A 24616-nucleotide genomic window follows, 5' to 3' on the forward strand; every position below is an offset into this window, starting at 1 on the left:
ATGGTTGTGGCCATTCAAACGAAATGTATAAGGCCCACGACCATCATTTAAATCCGTAGATATTCTCCCACCGGTTGAGGTAAATGCAAACATCGCATTTAAAAGCTTTATGTTTTCTCTAAACACGCGAGATCGTGTTTCCCCATTGTAATCAAGAAGACGACCCAATGTTTGAGGAGGATGTCGAAGAAATGGCAAGCAAACCTTTCCTTCACTACAACATAATGAAAAACTTGGAACACGAGGAGTTAAACTTTTATAGTTCGTTCCTCATACCAAAGCATAGCTCCACAATGAACACAACTATGGTTTGCATCACCGATATCCCAATACGACGGACATCGCCCTAAAAAAGGTAAGTGAAGTGTAAGCAAACACTATCAATGTCATATAAGGTGTTCATATATACAAAGTGTCACAAGAAAAAAATGATGTTTACAATATCTATTTTCGTCTTGAAAGACACTTGCACGGGAAGGTACTTCAACTTGATTCGAATGTAGACATCCAGATGTTTGTGAAACCGTTGAACCTAATGAAGATTGTGCAGCTCCATTTGTTCTACTGGTATAATGCACAACACCTCTGTTGATACGATCAACTAAAAAAAGCAAAGATAACAATAAACCTATTCAATTTAAAAGGCTTAACCGACATAATATAAAATCATGGGTGCTATTGGGTGAAAACACATAACAAACACGAGAACTCAATCAAGCGTACCATTGCAACGTCTTTGAGTACTTGTAGCCTCACTTGTTAAATCAGAAGGGCGATCACGTAATCGAGGACGACCCATTTGGCCCGTCCGTCTACGCCCTACTTCAGTCGTTGCATTAGAAGATATATTTTCCTGAGTGGTACGTATAACCGCAAATGAATCCGAAACTGAAGGGATCGGAGAAGGTTGCACATTTTCATTTGACATACGCATATAGCGTACCACACTTCTGCTAGAACTACCAACTGCATACACAGCAACAGTAGCACTAACAGGTTTAAAGGGTTTACATGGTAAATATAAACATGCAAACCCCATAACAAACGGACAATAAGGGGTATTAGTATATGAACAAAATCATAAGAAATACAAGAACATAGATAACCACACCGTAAGAACACCGTTGAGAGGATGCAACATCAGGCGTCACAACAGGAAGTCGCTCCCGCAATCGAGGACGGCCCATACGTCCACGGCCCCTACGACATTCAACACGTGTAGATGCTGACGTCTCATGCGAAGGGACCGAAGAAATTGAATCGGAATCATTTGATATAGGTGCACTCATATCAACACCTTCAGATACATATATCTTTAGAAAAGCATGACAAGAGTCAATTATAATGCCACTCAAAACATAAAAAGCTAGAAACATATATAATATCTCAAGGACAACCAAAACTTTAAAAATTGCAACATCAAATTACCAAAATAGAAGCAACAACAAAAGTAACATTATGACAACTACAAGGTACCACTTAAACTCAAAGTTACGAAAATTACAAGATAAAACTTTCTCAAACTAATAATTCGGGGAAGCTATGGTCTCTGTGTAAACCGCACCATGCATTTGCCTATAGAAAAACATACGGCAGAAATAACCTAGATGATCCCGTTGCAAATCAATTTCAATCACTTGTCCAAAATTCGTTATCACAAGACATGTCCCTGGCAAATTGTAATATGTGAAAGAACACATAGTTGATAATGGCATCCACAACTTATCAGGATATGCAAAAACCTTCATCCAACTTTTATTTTTAAGCCTCCACAATACAATTTCTCGTCTATAGTCATAGTTTCCGATACAAACATACATATGAAGCTCCTCGTTTATGTTAACTAAACTTCCACTAACTTCATCGTCATATACATTGGGGAAACACAATTCAGAAAACGACTTTGAATTCACATCAAAACGAATAACCGACAATCCATCTGAACGACCACGACATTGGGTAACGACAAAATACAAACCACCACCACACAAAGTTGCTGGCGACCAAAGGTACGTATAATGGTGGTACGGACGGTGTTTTAGGAAGCGTACAGTACTCCATGAATTCAACTCCATCGAATAAATATAAACGGTCATTGTACCTCGTCTACGTTTAATATGTAAAATGTTGTAATCATCAGAAGAGTCAACAAAAAATCCTAGAGCATCTCTATCAACTTTGTAGAAACCTTGCGAATTAGAATTTGCCAACTTCTTGAACTTAGTCGTCAATGGATTCCAAACAACCAACTCACAAGTGTTTTGCAGACAAACACACAACATACCATCCAAACTTGCCAAAAAAAACATTCTAGAAGGATGAGCATAGAACGGGCGGGCAACACCTCTTGGTACAATAAATCCCGGGGACTTATAATTTAAGGAATGTACTTCGATAGTCTTCCAACCAACCATCAACAATTTTTGATCAGCCGATGCACGCATGTAATGACAATGAGCCCTTACAAACTTACGATCTAAAATGAAATCTAACCACTCCTTGCAGACAAGCTTACATTGAGCAACATTTTTTGGTGGAAGTCTTGCAATTATATCCAACATTACTACTAAAAATGGAAGGCACGACATACTGCTTTTATCTAAAAACACAATTTACAAAAAAATAAATAAATTAAATCATCGTAAGTTTCAAGCATAAACTACATACTAATAATAGGTCTTGAATATTCATATAAAATATAACTAACAAAAAAACATGTATTATCACAATATAGGATAATAAAAATATTAAAAATAAAAATAAAATCAACAAAAATATGTTAACTAATAACAATAAAACAATTATTACAAACTAAAGTATAAATTTGTATCAAAATGGGCCAGATATATCACATTAGCATTTTGGGCCAGGTTAACAAACTGGATGAGGTAAACATGAGACGGGCCGGTTTGGATACTGAATATGGACAATCCAAATTAGGAAACGGATACTACATAACGGCAGTTAACTCAACCCTAACCACATATGCGATGAATTCATCCCTCTTTCTGGTCCAAGTCGCTCCTCTCTGCATCCCGTATTCATCGAGACATCAACAGATTGCACGGCCATTCACCATGGTTATACTTGTGTACACTCCATTCTTCTCCGTCATACGTATCAGCAGTTCAATCGATTCAAAATTTCAAGGTATTTACCTCTATAAACCCTAGCATATTATACATCATACTATTTTGTTCGACTAGGGTTCTTCATATTCGATTAATACATTCTTTGATTATCGATTAGGGTTAATGAATGTGGATGTTCATATTTGATAAATAACCTCCGGATTTTAGGGTTTGAGTTATTCAAACATGTCAGAACTGTATTAAGGCAATTTTAGGGTTAACGGTTGTGGATTGATATTATTATGCTTATTCATATTCGATTAGAGATATTCGGAATTTAGGCCTTCAGTTATGCAAACATGCCAGATCTGTGTTTCGGTAGATTGATGGGCTTAGGATTTTTCGTTGTCCTCAATATGTTACAACCGAGTTAAAGACATGGCATAGATAAGCTCTAGAACATAAACAAATGGGGGCTGGGTTGGATCCAAAACTTGGCAGACACTTTGAAAGTTTTATTTGTTATGCTTATGACAACATCATTGAATCAGTAGTAAGGGTTTCTCTGTTTTAATGGGCTAACAGGAGGGATCATATGAAAGACAGAAGCTAGGCTTATCCCTGACAGTTTGAATCAGCTTACGGACATATTGTGAATCTTGCAACCCATGCTCTTAATAAAAAATTATGGCACTGTAAGTCTTTCTAACCACTGATTCATACTTCTTATTATGCCTATGTGTTTGCTTTAATAAAACATTGTTTAAATTTAAAGGTATAATTTGCACAATTTATGTTTTTCATATAAGTTATAGACTGCGTTTTAGATATAACACTTGAGAGTACTTAGCTTTGATCTGACACTGGTAGAATGTTCACATTTAATAAGAAATCGGTCTACATGTATTTGAACATATAGCAAACACCTAAATGGTTTTGATTCTATTGTTTAAACTAAAAAAGCAAACACACAATCAATTTGATTTGTAGAAAAAAGATGAATTAAAAAGATTAGGAAAACATACCTTAATTCTCCAACTGGCTCTCCAAAGCTACTCAATATGATGATTTTTATGGTAAACAAAATTCGAAGAAAGAAAGACACTGTAAGGTCATAGAACTACATTATATAGAGCTAATATCCGAATTTTTCTCATGGAAGTTAATATTAATTCAGACAGTTAATAAATAATGGGATAGTGGGAAAGTGGGCTAAACTGAAATATATTTAAAATAACTGCATAATCAGTTACTAAACCTATAAGTTTTATATACCAGCTAAATTTTCATTTGAATTTTTTATAAACAAAGCTGAACTTCTGTAAATGTATCAACAAAAATATCAAAATATTTGATAATTACACTAATGAAGACATATTTATTAAAAACTTTTATGTGTACTGACAATGGAATACAATAACAATAAAAAATATAATTTTATATTTATCTAAACATAATATATAAGCAATTCTTTATAAACAAATAATACACAAACACATAGTAGAGAAAAAAGCAAACATTAACTAAAAAAAGAACATTACATCCGATGAAGGAATTTTTCAAAATTCAACAAACATTTCGAAGCAAAAAAAAAAAGGATTACCAAACAACATGTATTACTGAAGACTTGCTGGCACAATAGTTTCCACATACATTGCTGTCCGTATAGCATGATTCCAATCGCTTGGTATGAAAAGGTCACACGTCTTCTTGTTCAAATCTATTTCATAAACCTCACCCCAATCTGTCATCACAAAACACTTTTCTTCTGAACTAACATGTGTAATTGAGCACCAAACTGGCGTTGGAATATAACTGATCTTCGGAAACAACATGACCTTCGACCAATGCTCATCTTCATAACGCCATAGATCCACAGCCATATCTATAAACCCATGACTAACAAACACGTGAAGTTTGTTATTCATATTAACCAAGTTCCCCTGACATGTTTCACCATTGCCAACATATGGAAACCCTATTTCTGAAAACGTCTCTGTATTCACATCAAATCGAATTATGACAATATCACCAGCAAGCCAAAACTGGAATACAGTAAAATATAAACCATCCTCACAAAAAGTCCCCCCCCGACCACACATAACCATTAGTATGGTAATGCCTTTTTTGTAAAAACGGTATTCTCTTCCAATGACTGGTCCTCCTTGAATAAGCCATAACATCAACTGTAAAACGACCACGTTTTATATGTAAAACTCTGTAATCATTAGAGGAATCGATGTATAGGCCAACAGCATCGGAATAGATTTTGAAAAAACCATAAGACTTAGAATCAGATATGTTGATGCAGCTACGGATCAACGGATTCCAAATAAGCATTTCAAACGTATTGCGTAAACAAACACATAAAAGCCCATTCAAGCTTGATAAAATCCACACATCAGAAGGGCGAACATGAAACGGTAGGGTAATCATGGTTTTCTCATCGACTAAATCAACAGTAGTGCTGGAAATAAAGCATGATTCCTGTCCAATACTAAGAATTTTTTGTCTAGACCCCTTACACATATGTCTACAGTGCATCATGACAAACTCCTTCGACGATATACATGACAACCATTCTTTACATACCTTCTTTGCACGACCTACACATTTTGCAGGAAGTCTTGGCAGTATCTCTGACATTATTAAGTCAGGACCAAGGTCAGGCAACTTAGTGTTCGACTCAGAGGCTGAGTAGAGGCACCCCTTCAACTTTTTCATAACTCAATAGTTTCTGATATTATATCTAGAAATACAGTAATACACGAATTTTAGGGATATTAGTGATATCTTATATAGAGCTACATGTCCGACTTTTAATGAAAACAGTTAATTTATTGAATAAAACATAGGTAGTTATTCAATCATGGGTTAGTGAGCAAGGATCATGACAAGTGGGTAAGTGGACTGACTTAGAAATAAACTTAACATAACCGAACGATTATATTAATTTCTAAAACCCTAAGTTAGTTACTTGATCATCGCTTAGTGGCCCGATGATCATGGTAACGTGACTAAGAAGGCTGACTTCAATATTAATTCAGTATAACCGACTATTTATATGTTTTTTTTCTTCAAAATATCTTATTCTTTTCCCCTTGTTATTTATATAACTGAATGCTATTTTGAATTTTCACTCTAAATAATACAAAACTTATTATTTTAAAAAAACCTATAAATGACTAAATACTTTTTAAAATACCTAAATAGGCCTCTTGTTTGAGAACACGGAATTTGTTAACATGAAACAGGATATTATTGGGTACTAAATTTTTTTAGATTGTTTTTCTATGACTTATGTGTAACTACTTATATAACTGTTGAAGTTATGCATATCTGGAATTTTATTTACGTATTTTGAAAGTAAAAGAAGATTTAACCTTTATAAACATACATACAAATTGGTGAAAACCACTACCTATATTTTCTTTTTTTTTCATAACAGAAATATTTATTATTAAATAAACAATTAATCATCAACATATATGTAATAAGTAATATAGTTAACAGATAAAACATAGAAAAATAAATTGAAAAAAGGAAACTACAATTAAACTAAAAATAGATGAACAAACAAACCTTAACAAACACTGACTTGAAAGGCAAAACATAAAAGATGACTATGACAAACAGGACTTAAACTGAGTAAACTTAAAATTCAACCCATCCAACATGATCGTTGCAATTTTTAGATATACGTGGAATCTTTGATCTTTTCAATGGACTATCCAAAGAGTCTGCTGTATCACTTAACTCAGACTCCAAATCATCTTGTTGTTTTGCCTTAGAATCATCTTTCTGACCATTCGAATCTTCACTTTGGGTAATATCAATGACCTCATCCCATTTCCAAGTTAGGAGCGCATGCTTTCTTTTAGCTTGCTTTTCTATGTTCTGAAACTACAAGAACTAAAAACATTAGTATAATACATTTTAAAAAAACATAAAGGTGTGAAACAATCATTATGCACTTATGCAATGAAAACTTTATTAAAAAAAAACACCACCTGTTCAATAACCTCCCTATGCATTTCAGATTTGAATGGACTAAAATACTGTCCATATGAAATGATCTCTACACTTCCACTGTCCGTCTGAAACAATAAATTGATAGAATTTAACAAATCAGACTAAATATCAAAACAAATTTTATACATTAGTTGTGACTTAAAACGTTACCTTCGGAGAATCTTTCATTGGGCTGCATATTTGATTCTTCTTCGGTGTCATTGCATCAAAACCCAGCTGAAAAAATTACAATTGCTACCATATATTAGAAGACTAAATATTTGGTGCAATTCACAAACAATTAGAAACCATCCACATGCTTTGCTAACTAATAATTAACATTCCAACTTACATTCCAACTTACTTTCTTTGCAGGCTGATCTTCTTCATAAATGTCCACGAAGTCATCCGAGATATCCATTGCTGCAGATGTGTTGCTGTATGAATACAGGAAGAGCGAAAAAAATTCAGAAGATTACACTACCTGAACTTGTATTATATAGGCACCAAAAAATGCAGTTAAGTGTCCACTAACCCACTAACTCCCTGAAAATAAGGAACACATTTTAAACCGCATTGCAACCTGCATTTCTGATTGGTACATCTTGATAAACTGCAGAAAACCGCAAGATCATGGGTGAGAGAGTGCTGAACTGCCGAGAACCGCTGCTTCTAGAAGGAATTTAGAGACTTTAAACGGCTGAGATTAAAAGTTGATGACTTTCTACGGCTGTAATTAGCCCAAAAGTTGGTTAGCATCAACGGGAACAATATAATATAGAATCAGTCCTAACAAATGAGACATTACATTGAATACGGTCTTCACGCGGGAAAATCAAATTCACTTATAAATAAGACATTTCATCAGTCCTAACAAATGACCCAACAAATTAATAACATTTTTAAAAAATGGTTTGTATTAGTGGTTTGTGTTTTCCCTTGGATCATGTTCAACCAACAAAAACATGACGAAATTGATGTTAACATTCTTCTGTCATTATAGGGGGCTGATTGAAACCGAAACTATTAGGGCTGACAATTCTGACACGAACACGATAACACGACACAAAAGTTAACAGGTTTCGTGCTTAACCTTAACAGGTTTCGTGCCTATAATAGGTCAACACAATAAGACCTGTTTAATTTCGTGTTGTGTTCGTGTTTACCTATTTCGTGTTCGTGTCTTACCTCTTCGTATCCTAACAGGTCGTGTTCGTGTCGACTTGTTAAGACTTAAGACCATTATACAATACCTGTTAATGGCTAAATATCAAACATATGTAGTAACAGGTCGTGTTCATGTCTTAACATGTCGTGTTCAGTCTTGACAGGTTGTATGATACGTTGGTAAATTCTTCATTTCTTAACAGGTCGTTTCATGTAACCTGTTTATTATTAGGTTCGTGATCATGTTTGAAAAATCTGACACGATAAGATTTCGTGTCGTGTTCGTGTTTGTGTTTACTTGTTTTGGGTTCGTGTCTTATCGTGTTCAGGTCTTAACAGGTCGGGTTGACACGATATTCCAACCTAGAAACCTTAATCACAAACCCTATGGATCAACAAAACGATTTGGTATAAACTTCCAAATCAAAATCCCCAAAAAGGTTCACATAATCACCTATGCAACAAACAAAATTCTAGGAATTAGATGGAGGGGAAGTAGAGATGTGCTAGGGAAAAGACTGTTCTTTTTCTTAATTACCCATCCTATGGACTTTTCTTTGGTACCCATCCTAACCCACCTGCTTTCTTTTTCAGTTTTAAATCAACCCATCATGACCCCATGAGAATTAAAGTTGACCAAAATAGCCCATAAGTTTCTATTTTAAGTCCAAAACAACCCAAACTTAAGTAGTTGGGTTATGATTGCCAGGTCTACTCACAAGTGCTTGTAGAATACAAATATGTTGGGCTTTCAATGAAATAAAAGAAACAGGATTAATTTCTATTGGGCTGCATGTTTGGGTTTTTTGGTGGATAAGGGCAACGCAAAAGAGGAGAGTTTGACAGCCGAATGAAAAAAAAAAAAACAATAATATAAAAGGAATCATCGCACAAGAACTTTAGGAGGGGACTCACAACAGACGACAATTTGGACGGCTGAATTCTAGTTGTAGGAATTTTTCTGAGACGGAATAATTAGAAACTATCATGTAACCATATATAGTAATCACATAACATCAATGTCTACGGTATATAGTAATCACATATCATCAATGTCTACAATCTACACGTAATATATCACGAGTGAATACATACTATCACCGTTTGAACATTTTATAATTGTGTGGTATCTTAATAAATTACACATATTGTGGCATAGATTCTTGGAGTTCGCATAGATTAATTATCTTGAGTTCTGACGTATAGGTTATTCGAGATCATAGATTGAAGCTATGATGATGAGCATGAGCGGCTAAACATCTCGTGACTTCCCCCGGATGATTGATTCCTAAGTTTTTACACTTTAAACTTTGTTTCTTATTCTTGTAACTGTTACTTTTAACCACTTGTGTTGATTTCTTGGTAAACATTTTTTATATTTGAATTGTTTGTCGTTTATCAAACGTATTGGCGATTTCCTTGCATCGTTAGCGGGTTAGTAAATTGGTGGGTAATTTGGTATAATTAAACGGGTTGTTAGTTGCTTATAGTTTATTTAAAAACGGTCCCTAATAATTAATCAAAGTCATTAATTCCAAGGTATGTCTATGTGGTGTTTTGAATCAGTAAACGAGTTTTTGTGTTAAAATGGGGAATCGGGATTCCGGGTGATTACTTTTTCTCATTGATAACACTTTTCGTGACAAATCGTGTTTTTTTTTTTAAAACAATCAAACCAACCCCCAATTAGATAGTTTTAGCTTCTAGTTACATTCTTTTACACTGACCACAAATTCCCTAAGAATACGACCTTACTTACCCGTATTGGTATTTTAGTTAAAAAAAAATACTTTTGATTAGCTAATGACAGCTACATCAGCTATGGTTGCTCAATCATACAAGAAAAGGATGATAATGAAGAAGTTGTTATTGGAACCACGAATCAGGAAAATAAGAAAGTTACAATATCGTTTGAAAGCAAGGTAAAAATCACTGCACATCCTTCTCTTCCATTCCCCTTAAGACTACGAAACATAAAGAGGGGAGAGATGGCAAATAGATTATCGAGGCATTCTGAAAGTTAGACAATAGACTACACTTAAAGTGTAAAGATGTAGTGCTAAACAAAAGTATTGATGAGCAATTTCGGTACAGTATTAGTACAATACGTGTGCTCGGTATAATTTGCGATACAAAAATACTTTATATTTAAATTTAACTATGTGTTTAAACTTTTTAAAAAACTAAACCAACATAATTTATTAGAGAAATTTCAACTTAAATGATAAATAAAATATTATCGAAACCAATCATTTTCGATTGTTTATTTGCAAAAGAAGATTGGGGTTCGTTATTGGTACCAAATATATGAAGGTCGAAACTGATACAGGTTAGGAAGTGCAAAAGCACTGAAAATACCAAAACATACTCGTATCTGTATTTCAATTAAAAAGAAGGCTACCTGGAAATGGAATTGTGGATGAGGTTTAATTGGTTGAACTTTGAAGTCCATTACAATTAAGGTGGGCTAGGGATTAGACCCAAAAAAGTCCATTATAATTAAGGGGCACGACTTTGACGACGGTTGAAACTGATCGAGGAGAAAGAAAGCAATTTGTTTTTGCATCATTGCATGGCGAGAAGAAAGCAACTAGATTTCTTTAATTCGAGTTCAATAACATTAATCTTTTTTTTTTTCGTAATTTTTTTATTTTTATGTTTTATTTCATATTTGTTTTGATTGATTTATTAAATCAATTTTTATTTTAACGCTAGGGTTTATTTTTTGGTTATGATCCGCAAATTCATGTGAAATGATTATGTGAGATCCAATCAATGGATAGCTTGTTCGAATAATCTCTTGTTTGAGTAAACTTTCGTTTTGCTCCCTGTGGTTTGGTCACTTTAACGGTTTTGCCCCAAACCTTTAAAAATAGCTATTTTACTCCCTAATGTTTTGGTTTTGTTGCCAGTTTGCTCCCTGTTGGGAGCAAAATGGAAAAACAAACAATTTGGATGGAGTTTGAGGCGGAGAGCAAACTGGCAAAAAACCGAAACATCAGGGAATAAAATGGCTATTTTTAAAGGTTTGGAGCAAAACCGTTAAAGTGACCAAACCACAGGGAGCAAAATAGAAGTTTACTTCTCTTGTTTTTTAAACGGGATCTAATACGAAAATATATAAGTAAATTAATGAACCTGGTCCCTTTATTTGTTTTTTAACATAGTTTTCTCGGATTTGAAACCCCCAATAAAATTTTGTTTCTCAATAATATGAACATTTCATGTTGGGCTAGCACGCGATGAGGTTACGCTGGTTTTGGGTCAGCACCCTAAATCACACACCTACATATACAACAGACAAAGAAGGGCTCATTTAAATGTCAGCACCTTGTCGTCTTAAGGCCACTTCACCTACACCCAAGCATGGTAGGGTTTAAGGGTCTAATCAAGGGACTGGAAAGTTACTACAGTTGAGACGCCAATGACCTAGGTCTTGATCGAATTCGGCTCGTCAGATTCACCATGCGCGTATCATACACGATAATCTTTCATAAATCCTTGTGAAGTTAGATGCAATCAACAACGCCTCTCGTCTTGTAGTAATGGGCTTTGCATGTACTACACAGACATCTAATTAGTAATTTTTGGACCCTATTTATAGTTTCCCTTCAATGTTATTTGCGTGTTTGTATGTAAAATCCAAAAAATAATATTGAAAAGGAAAATTTATAGTACTGTCTTTATTGGTTCTCATCCAGTTCATCCACTCTCTATCCGACGACATTTTTTATCAATCTATAACTAAAAGCACAATGGTCAGCATTTTAAAGTCCAAAGCCACCACATACAGACAGAAGAAAAAAAGTTCACTAATGACTACTAATGAACATGCTATTTCTAAGCTTTTACAATTGTAGACTATTCTAATCATCTTAATTCTCAAACCACCAAATGGGCCAGGTAGATAATATTCAACTAAATTACCAGCAGTGACAGATCTAGAAAATTCTTAAAAGGGCAACATTTCAAAAAGAAAAGAGGTAACATAATAAAAAAAACGTAAAATTATTTCAAAATTTACACTATTGCCGGAGCGTCAAGTGGTAGCGAGGGCTACCCCTATTAACAAGCTAGGTCTGCCCCTGATCAACAGGTCAAATGGGCTAAATAGATTAACAATTCTATATCCCAATACGCCAAATACAAACAAGGCAAAAAAGATGTAACTATTAGCTATATTGATCAACATGCTATTTCTAAGATTTATTTAATTCAGAATATTGATTTTGGACATTAATGCACAAAGCCAGATACCTAATAGAGCCTAGTACTCAACAAAGTATAAAGATTAGTTGGAAATAATATATTAAGAAAGCTTTATTAAACGACTGGTATATATGTTATAATATATAAACATTAAAGTAATTTAAATAACAATTTTGAAGTGAACCTAGTAATTTCCAACATATAAACAACTAGAGAACTTGATAAAGAAATCATATTCGAACCTAATGCAGCTTTGGTGTCTAATTTTCGCGGAGTGGTCCAAATAATACAACCCTTGAAGTGTCAAAATTCCATAAACACCAAAAAAGAAGTTGTAAGCAAATAATAATAATAATAATAATAATAATAATAATAATAATAATAATAATAATAATAATAATAATAATAATAATAATAATAATAATAATAATAATAATAATAAACTTTAGTGTTATTGTCATACTAAATGCTTGAGATAAAATTGAGCAGGAATATAAAAGATGAAATACAAGTACTTGTTGTAAATGAGCGCCGACTACAAACACCAACTCCAAGCCTAACGATGGATGGAAACCACAATTCCGAGCCCAGGTGATTCGAATTTTAGAGAGGGTTAATGGTAATAGAACGATTAAGAGGGGGAATAGATGATCAACACCTAATATGGTATAACAACATATAATATGGTGTAGTATAGTATAATACCATATCGTGTCCTATAGTATAGGTATATTATAGACATAGTATAGTACAATATCATATCGTATAGTATATATAGGTAGGTATTAATATAGGTATATTATATACATAGTAGTATACTATAGTATCGTATAGTATAATATCATGTTGTATCGTATAGGTAAATTATATGCAGTGTATAGTATCATGTACCGTATGGTATAACACAGCACAACACATCACAGTACAGTATAGTATAGTATATAGTATCATATCAAATGGTAGGGTATGATATCGTGTTGTATAGCACAATATTGTATATATATAGTATCATGTATGTATAATATAGGTGTAGTATCGTATAATATAGTACAGGTATTAGTGTAGATATATTTAGGCATAATATAGTAGGGGAAGGTTCATTTGAGAAAAAAATTTAATTGAGAAGAAAAAGAACAAAGGGTAATTTTGTAAAATATTAAATAGTTTTTCACTTATCTCATTTATTATCATTTTTGACTAATTAATTAGTCATAAAGACTATTATCCTTCACATTAACTTTTTTTGCCTACACACATCAAAAAGTTATTCTACATATTTCAAAATTCATCCTACACGTTGAAATTTATCTTACACAACTCGTAATTTATCCTACACAACTTCTAATTTATCATACACTTTAAATTATTTTATTTAATTTTTTTGAAAAAATATATATTTTGAAGATAAGTTACAAAAAATTTAATGTATTAGCTATTAAAGAGGAAGACTACAAATTAATGACCTATGTAGATTTACCAATGTACCCTTATAGTAACATTAAATACTTATATTAAATGAAGTAAAATAAAGCATTCTTATTGGTTGAAATTTGTTCTTTTTTCTTCTTACAAAAAATTTTTCTCATTTGAACTCTCCACTAATATAGTATAGTACTATATATATATATATATATATATCGGCATAGTATAGTATAGTATTAAATCATATCGTATTGTATAATATAGTATCGGTGTAGTATAATATAGCATAGTATAGTATGGTATGGTATATCATAGTATATAATAGTATAGTAATAGTAGGCTAGGAGTTGGCTACAAAGTCTAAATTTCCTAAAAAGTGTAAAAAGTCATAAAGCACCAAAAAAATCAACCATAAAACACACCCAAAACCTACAAATTACAAAATGAAATTTACTAGAACATCATATATGTGGGTTGTTTTTTGTGTTTTGGATGATAAGGCTCTAATTATTAAATGACAAACATTATTGTGTTTTACGTTGATTAGCATGTTGTGTTTTATATGCTAGGAGTTGGTTTCAAAGTCCAAATTTCCCAAAAAGTGTAAAAAGTCATAACACATCATAATGTCAACCATAAAACACATTAAAAACCCACAATTAACATAATGAAGATTAATAAAAACCATGTATGTGGGTTTTGTGTTGTGTTTTGGATGATAAGGCTTTAATTATTGAATGATAAATATTGTTTTATGTTGATTAGCATTTTGTGTTTTATATTCATAGTTCTACGACGGTGTGTTTGAAGTTTTTATGGATTAATAGGGTTTGAAAATAGTGTTTTAATAATCTTCAATCCATTATATCCATTATTTGTGGGTTTTAGGTGTGTTTTATGGCTGAAACTATAATGTTTTATAACTTTTTACACTTTTTAGGAAATTTTGACTTTTTAGCCAAACCTCACCCGTGTTTTATATTCCTAGTTCTACAATTGTGTGTTTGAAGTTTTATGGACTATTATGATTTGAATATGGTGTTTTAGTAGTTTTTACTCTGTTATTTGTAGGTTTTAGATGTGTTTTATAGCTATTATAGTTTTTATAACTTTTTACACTTTTTAGTAAATTTAGACTTTATAGCAGAACCCCACCCTAGTATATATAGTATATACTATACTATACGTACACAAACACACATCTACGCCAACTTCAACGTTTAAGTTATTTGATATATTTGTTAAACTAAACTATCAAATAACAAAATAAATAATGAAACTATGGTTTTATTTTGTTGGAAATCTGTATCAACTTGTTACAAAATTAGTTTTATTTTTTTTTTCAATTGTTTATTTTACTAAATTAAGAAATAACAAATAAAATAAAATTTTTTGTTGGACAACTGTAATAAACGGGATCAATTTGCTACAAATTTCTAACAAATTTAAAATGTTAATTTTTAAACTAATTATTTTACTAAAACTAACACACTTATAAAATATAGACGTCACTTGTGGTTGGCGGAAAGACCATAATCATTTTGGGAATCCCAACCAATCCCAATCAGAACATAGCGTCGTTGTTAGCGTCGTTGCTGTTAGCTTGAGAACAGTAGCCGGAAAGGCTCCACCTGAAAAGTTGTCGGCAATGGCTGTGCTCCTACCTTCTCTCACTCTCCGACAACCTTTTGTAGAATGGGATATGTAATGGAAAAGAACACACATTGCACAACACGTGTAATGCTAGAAAGGAAACAACACACAAACCCTCTTATGCTGTTTTTACCACATTACCCCTCAACTGTTCATTCCTTGATCTCCTATTAACAGATATCAATTGAGAAATAACAAATAAAATAACTTTTTTCGGAAACCTGTAGCAAACGGGTCCATTTGCTATAAATTTCTGATAAATTTAACATTTTATTTTTTTAGTTTATTTTTTTTACTAAAATTAAGAAATAACAAAGAAAAAAACTTTCTTTTATAAAAAAACTGTAGCAAACGGTGTCAATTTGCTACAAATAAAATAACTTTGTTTGTTGGAAAACTGTAGCAAACGAGGTCAATTTGCTACAAATTTAACATTTTATTATTTTAATTCATTTAATTTACTATTTAAGAATTAACAAATAAAATAACTTACAATTATTGCAGATTTGTAGCTAGTTGCTATAAATTTCCGACAAATTTAGAAATTTTATTTTTTGAATTATTTATTTTGCTTTAGTAACAAATAATATAAAATTTTAATTTATTTTGTCGGAGTTTTGTTGCAAAGGTCATAACTTTTGCAACAAAATGCTACAAATGCTTATTGTGTGGCAATTTTGTCAGAGAATTGAGAACTGTTGAAAATCTTGGTTTTTTGTTTTTCTTTTTTGTCGGAAAATTGTAGGAAATTTGTAGCGAAATTTGAGTTGTGGGAAATTTGTGAGAAACTTTTATAGAAAAATATGTAGTTTTCTAGTAGTGACGTCGTTGGATCGAGGCTAAGGATATCGCTTTGGCTACGAGTTGTTTGGATACTGTTGAGTAAGATTGCCTTTAGATTCGGCTTAACGTTGGAGTAGGGTTATGCCCACATTCTATCAACGTGTAGGTGAAAAATGTTCTTGGAAGATATCAAATTTTAGGAAGGTTTATGTATCTACAAATAAAGTGCACACATTTTGAGAGATGCTATGTCATTGCGTCGAACCGCGATGAGGGTTTACTCGAGGATTGAGCACTTGCCGCGCCACATACCAAGTTTCAAGCACTGCACCACAGTCGTTTGATAATGTTGCGGCTTGGAGGATTTTGAGAAACCGGCTTGGATAAATTTAAATTTCATACCTTTAGTTTTAATACTTAAAATTTTAGTAGTTTATGTTTGCAACTCTCTCGTTTTAATATTTAAATATTACGTTTTTACGTAACTCTTTTATTTAGTTTAAATTGTATTCTTTTTTAAATGTAATGTTTTTTTTTATTTTTTATTTATTTAAATGATATAAATATAAAAAAAATAAAAAACTAAATAAATGATAAAGTAGTGATTGAGGAGGCTTTATCTTATTAATTGAGGGTTGTTGGAATAAGGGAATAAAGCCCTCTTACTGGCGTGACGTTGAGGTGGCTGAAGTTTTATTACATACCCAGTAATCTTATAGAATGTAGATGATATCTAAGCTATATCAAAAAAAAAAAAAAAAAAAAAAACATGAGGATAACCTATACAGTTTACTGAAATAAAAAAGTAATATGATGACGAAAAAAGGAAGGTAGGGGCCAAAAGGCCAAAAACCCATTTCTCTTACGTACTTTAAGTAGAGGTAGTATAGCTCCAAGTTGTAGAGTTGGCCCTCGACCCTAGTGATAATTACTAACTAGTTGGAAAGTGTAAAAGGCTGTTTGTTTTTGCTTAAAACGTCTGTAAGAAGTTTATGTCTGCAGGCAGACAGACATAAGTTCTTGAAAACTGTTTGTTTTTTTTTTTAAATAAGATCTGAAAAGTGCTTTTATTAACTTAAAAAAGAAGCCCATATCTAAAATCTTCAAGACCCATCAGATCTTCAAACTTATCAGTCTCCAAACATATCTTCCTCCTCTCTCTCTCCCTTTTTAAAACCCAACACCACTTCCACCTCCACCTTCAACCCACCTCCACCGTCACCTTCAACCACCACCACCACCACATATACAATGCGTGAACTTCTCTCGCAACCGTCTCCGCCGTTTCACAGTCGTACCAAAACTGGCTTAGCCAACAGTCTTCCGTCACAAACGCCACCTCTTTCTCCTCCGTCGCCAGAGTGTCGTCGTCATCGGCGCCGGCGATAGTGTTGTGATTAATCTCGCCTTCCATTTGCTAGGGTTTGCTGAATACGGTAGTCTGCTACCGGCGGTTTGACAGAATTCTAAAAAGGGTTAGACGAGTACACTTTAATTTTCTTTTTCTTTTTTCACTCTTGTAGCCCAGTGGTTCAGGTTTACCCACCCCTATTCTATCCAACCCTGAGGGGAAAACTCACCCGAGCCCACTATAGGTGGAACTTAAATACCCGTGGCCACCACTAGAGCTGTAGTGATGGTTTTCAAGGAGATGAGCTACCAACTATTTATGAACTTCGATTACTTAAACATTATTACATATATAAATTAGCAACTTTCTTGTGCATCATAACTTGTACTCCATGCTTAGGGTCTTTTTCAAAAAAAAAAAAAAAAAACTTTATTTTTCACTTTCAACCTTAAAGTTTTTACTTTTACATTTTAACCCATTTGAAATTGAAATTTTTACTTTTAACTCAAACTTTTTCATCTTTTATAATTTAACACAACACTTTATTATTTACAACTTTGGTCCCCGATACTTTTTTGTCTTTCGTAAGTTTTTCGTTTTACGTTTCGTTCTAAGTTTTACGTTTCGTTCTAAATTTTGCTCTATTTTTTCATATTTGACAGACACGTCGCAACATGTTCATTTTTTCCGTTTTAAAAACTTCCCTGCAACGGGCGGGTCCTAGATCAACTAAGTTATTATTTTGTACGTTTTACGTTTCTGGTTAATCTCTTCGCATTAAGACACTGTAACGGGTGTGCGTGGTTCGACGATTTTAGTCTCCTTTTCGTTCAGTGTAATTTTTACCATTTTATCTATTTTATTTTTACGATGTTGAGAGTCGATGTCGTTGTGGCATTAGTGCTACTTGACACGATTTTACGAGCGTTTTTAACCTATTATTTTTTTACTAATATTTTTTTTCGGTTTACCCCTATACTTCCTTTACATAAAAACTAATTTTTATGTGCATATTTTATGTACGGGTTTGTATAAATATGATTTATTCTACATTCCGATGTAAACTTTTTTTATAGACGAGTAAGGTCAAATATAATACGTTTTCGTTTAAAGAAACCATTTTTACGTCCATATTTTTATGTACGTTTTGGTATAAATTCAAGTTGTTCTACGTTTCGGCGTAAATTTTTTTGGGAAATGATTCAGGTCAAATATAATATGTTTTCGTATTTATTTTATGTATGTTTCGTAAAGTTTTTTCGAACTGAGTGGAGTCAAATTATGGTTTCTTTTTCTCTCATTTTTTTCGAAAGCTCTAATTAATCCCTTTCGATTACATGTACATATTTTCCTTCATACCCGTTACGTTTTTTATGTATGAGTTGGAACACATATAATATATTATGATTGTTCGATATGAATTCCATTTACTTTACGTTTAATCCAATCACAATGCTTATACAGGTTACACTGAGCTCAACTGGATACGTCGAAATGTGTGTTTTCATATGGTTAATGCATCATATAACGTTTGGACTAATCCATTCAATGTTTACGATGTACCCGCGCCGTAACGCGGACGGGTCTTAACCCTAGTTTAATACTAATGCGCAAATATTGGTGTTTTTTCATACATGCATATTGCATTCATGTACACATGCCCCATACTATCAGGGTGCAACATATTTTTTTTTACTCAAACGAGTATACCCTAGTTTCGCATTGATTACTAATTAATAGATAATGAGTGTATTTAGAAACAAGAAAATGGTTACTTCTCATTTCGTAGGGAAAAAAATCATTATGAAAGGAGAAATTACAAAAGATAAATTATATATATATCTATGAAACCCATTAAGTCTAACCGCCTCTCAAATCCATCTCCACCGTCGGATCATGCTGAGATTAAAATCTCAGCCCGTTTAAACTCACAAAAATAACCGCTCTAATGACGGTTCAGGACGGTTGTTTGCGGTTTCTCAAGTAGATGGTTACCTCCACATTTTTCTGCCCATTATCTCCACAACTTTGGTGGTTAATTCCTAAATTTCCCGCCCATTATTATACTTTTGTTCCCAGCTCATTAACTCCCATTTTTGACAAGAAAAAAAAAACTGTTTTTGAGATGATACCGTCCCTCCATTTAAGGTAGTTATTTATGAGGTTTAATCTCAATAACCCAAAAATTTGACAGTTTTTTTACGTGCAGGAGTTGGGCAGTTCCCCTGTTTTCTCGCCACTTTCCCACAACTATTGCAGTGGTTGTCTTTCTCTCATACGCTCCCCTCTCTGTGTATAAAACTACCACCAAGACATCCTCTCGAATTTTCTCTGCTCCTCTCTCTCCCCAATAAAGTGCTAAAGGTGTTTTCTGTATCCAAAGCCTCTTAAAACACTGAGTTACAATCAATTGAGGGGCAGATGATGGCAAAAGCATCTGATATTGATGAAACAAGATTAGAAATCGATTATACGTGATGTGGTGGGTTCACCGGATGTACCATTTTTACAACCAAGTTCATGTTTTAGGTAATGTCGACTGTATTTGCCCTAATTTATGCTAATTTGCATTTTCTTTATGCAGATCGATATTTACATGCTAGCACAAGCTCTATTTCTTGGTCTCCATTACCGTCGTGCTTTCCACCTTCTCAGTGCATCTCAGATTGTGCTCAGTGATCTTCGATTTTGTTATCTGTCTCATCAGTATCATTCTTCTTGCCCTAATTTGTATCATCTTCTTGCCCTAATCTGTCTTAACAATCATCTAAACAATTCAAAGGTACCGTTTCAAACCCCAAAACACGTCTTTCTTAATCCTTTTTTTTTTAAACAGGACTTGGATTTCTTCTTTTTGATCATCTTCATCTCCTCTTCGTCGTTGGAGTTGTTGAGATCTCAAATTCTACACTGTGTTACATTTTGGTGTGTTAATCCACCTATTCTACTCACTACTGCAATTATCAATGGGTCAATTTATGTTTATGTTGATTTCGTTGTTTTGATGTTTCAATTCTGAGCATATGATTTGGAATTATTGATTTTCAATCAGATACATGTTGGATAACTGTTTTCTGTTAATTCCATTTAGTGTTACAATGTGTTCATGAATTAGGTCAATTTTGTGAACATAAGGATGCGATTTACGATTTAATTTTAAATTTGATTTTAGAAGAGTATTGTTGCACGTTGTAGATGATGACACCCATGAACACCCGCTGGAGTGAAGCCCTGCTGCAATCACTGTTGTCGCCATCATGGTCTCCTTTTGTTGAGATTCATATTTGATTAAAGGTATCAGGAAAATTTTTGTTTTGTAAGATCTAGGGTGCGATTGTGCACTAGAATCTTTACTTCTTCGTCTGATCTTCTCCACCACCAAATTTTTAGATTGTTATTTTTTTTTCAAATATTGTTTCTAATGTTTACTTGCTTGGTTTTAGAGACATTGTTAATGGGTTCTTTTTTGTGCCGAATCATTCAGGCCTTTTAGTTCAAGCATGGAAAGGCTAATCTCTTCAGTAAGGCTGATGTGAATTTATCTTATTAATCCACAATAATTTCTTCATCACTAAAGAGCTGGTGAAATAGAGAGTGTTGTTGAGTTGTTTGAACAAATGCCAGATATCTATATGGATACCCAGTCATGAAATTCGATAATTGGGGTACTCAAAATGGGATGTTTTCGGAAGCTATTTGACGCCACCCTTACACGGGCAAAGTTTGAAGAACTATACTCAGATCTTCTTCTTCTGGATAGGTACTTATCTTTTCGTAACACCAAAGTGGTTATTTTCGTTTAATAGCTAAGTATTAATTAAAAAGTAAAGATGTTGGGTTCGGTGAAGGGAGAGGAAGGTGGAATTGAGAGGAAGGTGGTGTGAGGTGGAGGATGGGGTGATCGGTGGGCAAGCAACCACACCCCATAGCCTAATTGTACATTATTTGAGCCATTTCATAGGTTTGTTCAGTTTTCTTTCTAATAACAATTTTGCAGGCAGCAGTGGGCTAAAGTTTCTGCTCTTGAACCTGGGATCGTCATTGAAATGCGGGACCTTCAATACGAAAAACGCAGGCTAAAAGCCGCCTGTGAAAAGAATAATGCTTGAGTAAGAATTATGAATTTCGATTACACTTAATACAGGTTAGCTTACTGAATTTTTGAACTTTTTTAAGTTTCATACTAGCATGTTGCTGATTTAAGCTATGCACAAAGCTAAGAATATGCTTTTTATGGCTTAAGAAATTTTGATTCTCTCTTGCTTCATGGATCCCATGAAAATATCAGCTATTTACGGGACAATAGCTTATGGGAAATGTTTGATTACTGGGTAATTTATTAGATGCGGATCAACAAACAAGATAAGTGAGCTTTGCATTTAGAGATGATCTGTTTACCAGTTTGACGGGTTAATATTTTTTTAATCTCAAACGGGTCAACTAAAAGAGAGTGTTGGCCACTTACCATTGTCTTTTTTCACTTGAGTAGAAACATAATCCTTGATTCATCTCACAACAGTTTGGACAATCCGAAATCAACAACCTCTGCATTAAAATGATCATCTAGCAAAATATTATTTGATTTCGTGTCCCTGTGGATATTTTCATTTCATTTACCTCTGTCTATATTTGCATATTTAATATCACAAACACCTAGACTTGAAGTCCTTGAGGGGGGACAGTGCCTCGGAATCTATCAAAATATCAAATCTCAAAACTGTCACTGAGTTATAACTGACAAGAGCAAATCCAACCAATTGTTTTTGTTTAATTTCAGGTATATGTCAACTATGTCAAGAAATAACCTATGTGGGCCGGTTCAAAATCTGCAATGAATGAACTCACTCTTTTATATGTAAGTTGGTTCAATTTTTAGTTGGTATTTTCATTTTCCACGTTCTGACATCACATACCTAATCACTTGCAGGGACATGAGCAACAATAGTTTTGTTAACCGATATCCATACATGGTTTACACATTTATTATTGAACACAATATAATGGTTCTTTCTATATAATTTGTCTACATCGATGACTAATAGACGTGGCAATTTTAAGCCATTTACTTATGAACGGGTCGGTTTGTGCTTTGTCACACATCCAAGCTTAAAGATTGGCTAAAAGTATTATATATATATATATATATAGGGAGGAGCTCATGCGAGAACCACCCTTATTGTGAGAACCTTGAGAACCAATGTGAACACAACCTAAAATAGCTAAAAAATCTAAAAAAAAACCTAAAAAAACCTAACCCCCAACCCCCCCCCCCCCAAAAACCTAAACCCCCCACCTCCCCCCCCCCCACCCAAAAAAAACCTAACCCCCCCCCCCCCCCAAAAAACCTAACCCCCCCCCCCCCCCCCAAGCTAAAAAACCTAAAAAAAACCTAAAAAAACCTAAAAAAACCTAAAAAAACCTAAAAAAACCTAACCCCCCCCCCCCCCCCAAAAACCTAAACCCCCCCCAAGCTAAAAAAAACCTAAAAAAACCTAAAAAAAACTAAAAAAAACCTAACCCCCACCCCCCAAAAACCTAACCCCCCCCCCACCCAAGCTAAAATGCTAAAAACTAAACCCCAAAAAACCTAAAAAAATCTAAAAAAAATCTAAAAAAATCAAAAAAAAATCTAAAAAATTTTTTTTGATTTTTTTAATATTTTTTAGGTTAAAATCGCTACTTTTCGAAGCAAAAAAAAAAAAATTTTTTTTTTTTAAAAAAAAAATTTTTTTTTTTTTAAAAAAAAAAAATTAAAAAAAAAAAATTTTTTTTTTTTTTTTTGCTTCGAAAAGTAGCGATTTTAACCTAAAAAATATTAAAAAAATCAAAAAAAAATTTTTTATGTGATTTTTAGCTATTTTTAGGCATTTTTGGTGTGTTCACATTGGTTCTCGCGGTTCTCACAATAAGAGGTGGTTCTCGCATGATCTTCTCCCTATATATATATATATATATATATATATATATATATATATGTTAAATTGGATGGGAAGTGAATAGTGATTTTACTCTTTTGCATAAATTATTATATTTTTAACATATTGTCAAATATAAAGATTTCATGTCATCAAACTGCCACTCTGTTCTGTCTTTTTTGCATGTCTGAATCTTCAAATTGTGCGCCTAATGCGCGAGGCGCACAAGCTGACCAGGAAAGCACCTCAGGGCCTTGAGTCATCGCCCATGCACTCGTATACATGAAGTTCTCGCCTCACGCATTGCGCCTCCTCTTTCATGGCCCGAACGCCGCGGAGTGCTTCACGTTTTTCTTTTAAACTAAGGTATGAATTTTGTTGAGAGGACTAAATTTTTAGGTGTTTCTTAATCTGGACTTAGCTACTTGATTTGCCATTTAAATACGAGTCAAAGCAATCGGGTCAAGTTGACCCGTTAAAGATGTGTTAAGTTGCAAGTTTTTCACATTTTTTTCCACGTGATTTCTTATTTTTCGCAATTGATATTTTGAAATTGTCAGGTGGTTGGGAAGTTTGGATTGTTCACACCCTGATGTTGTTGCTTATGTATAAGAAGCAGGTTCAAACCAGTAAGTAATTTTATTCTAAATTTAAATGGGTCAAATATAGAAGCTTAGACAAAAATGAAATGGGTCCATGAGTTGTAACAGATTAAATGGTTCAAAAGTCGAGCTAACATGTGTACAACTGGATGTGTTGTGTAGATTTTGGTTGGGGGTCAATTGTCGAGCAAAAAGATCCAATAAAAGGGATTGCAGAACTATTTGGAAAAGATCCTCACAAATGTGCATAACTCGGTTGTTAAAACGGGCAACATGCAGGTTCATTGGAGATAGACAATTATGCCCACTTGGTAAATGAGATCAAAGGAGGATTAAGCAGGTTCTTGATCATTGGTCATATATCAAAATGTGCGATTTGACATTATCAGTTAACATATGGTTCAAAACTCAAGTTTTATACAATGTATGAAA

At 33.4% G+C, this 24616-nt stretch overlaps 1 protein-coding gene across 3 annotated transcripts; it reads right to left on the bottom strand.

Annotated features, from left to right (window-relative positions):
- Nucleotides 1-6619: 6619 nt before the first annotated feature.
- On the bottom strand, nt 6620-7848 carry LOC118479240. 3 transcript variants are annotated; one of them, XM_035977839.1, is made up of 5 exons: nt 7618-7848; nt 7447-7519; nt 7254-7319; nt 7082-7168; nt 6620-6968 (listed from the first exon to the last, which is right to left on the bottom strand). In XM_035977839.1, the coding sequence occupies exons 2-5, from the start codon at nt 7501-7503 to the stop codon at nt 6726-6728; spliced, it is 453 nt and encodes a 150-aa protein (XP_035833732.1). In that variant the 5' UTR covers nt 7504-7519; nt 7618-7848; the 3' UTR covers nt 6620-6725. The 3 variants fall into 3 exon arrangements, with proteins under 3 accessions (XP_035833732.1, XP_035833730.1, XP_035833731.1); XM_035977837.1 differs by having other exon boundaries at nt 6620-6974; XM_035977838.1 differs by lacking the exon at nt 7618-7848 and having other exon boundaries at nt 6620-6974; nt 7447-7608.
- Nucleotides 7849-24616: the final 16768 nt, after the last annotated feature.

Source organism: Helianthus annuus, chromosome 9, assembly GCF_002127325.2.
Source record: "Helianthus annuus cultivar XRQ/B chromosome 9, HanXRQr2.0-SUNRISE, whole genome shotgun sequence".
Lineage (NCBI taxonomy): Eukaryota > Viridiplantae > Streptophyta > Magnoliopsida > Asterales > Asteraceae > Helianthus > Helianthus annuus.

Bases quoted from the DNA above. Each gene is read 5' to 3' on its own strand.
- LOC118479240 (XM_035977837.1), bottom strand. From the start codon at position 7,503: ATGGATATCTCGGATGACTTCGTGGACATTTATGAAGAAGATCAGCCT. The intron at 7,320-7,446 runs GTAAGTTGGAAT...TAATTTTTTCAG, and splicing joins AAGATCAGCCTGCAAAGAAA to CTGGGTTTTGATGCAATGAC. The intron at 7,169-7,253 runs GTAACGTTTTAA...TTATTGTTTCAG, and splicing joins CAATGAAAGATTCTCCGAAG to ACGGACAGTGGAAGTGTAGA.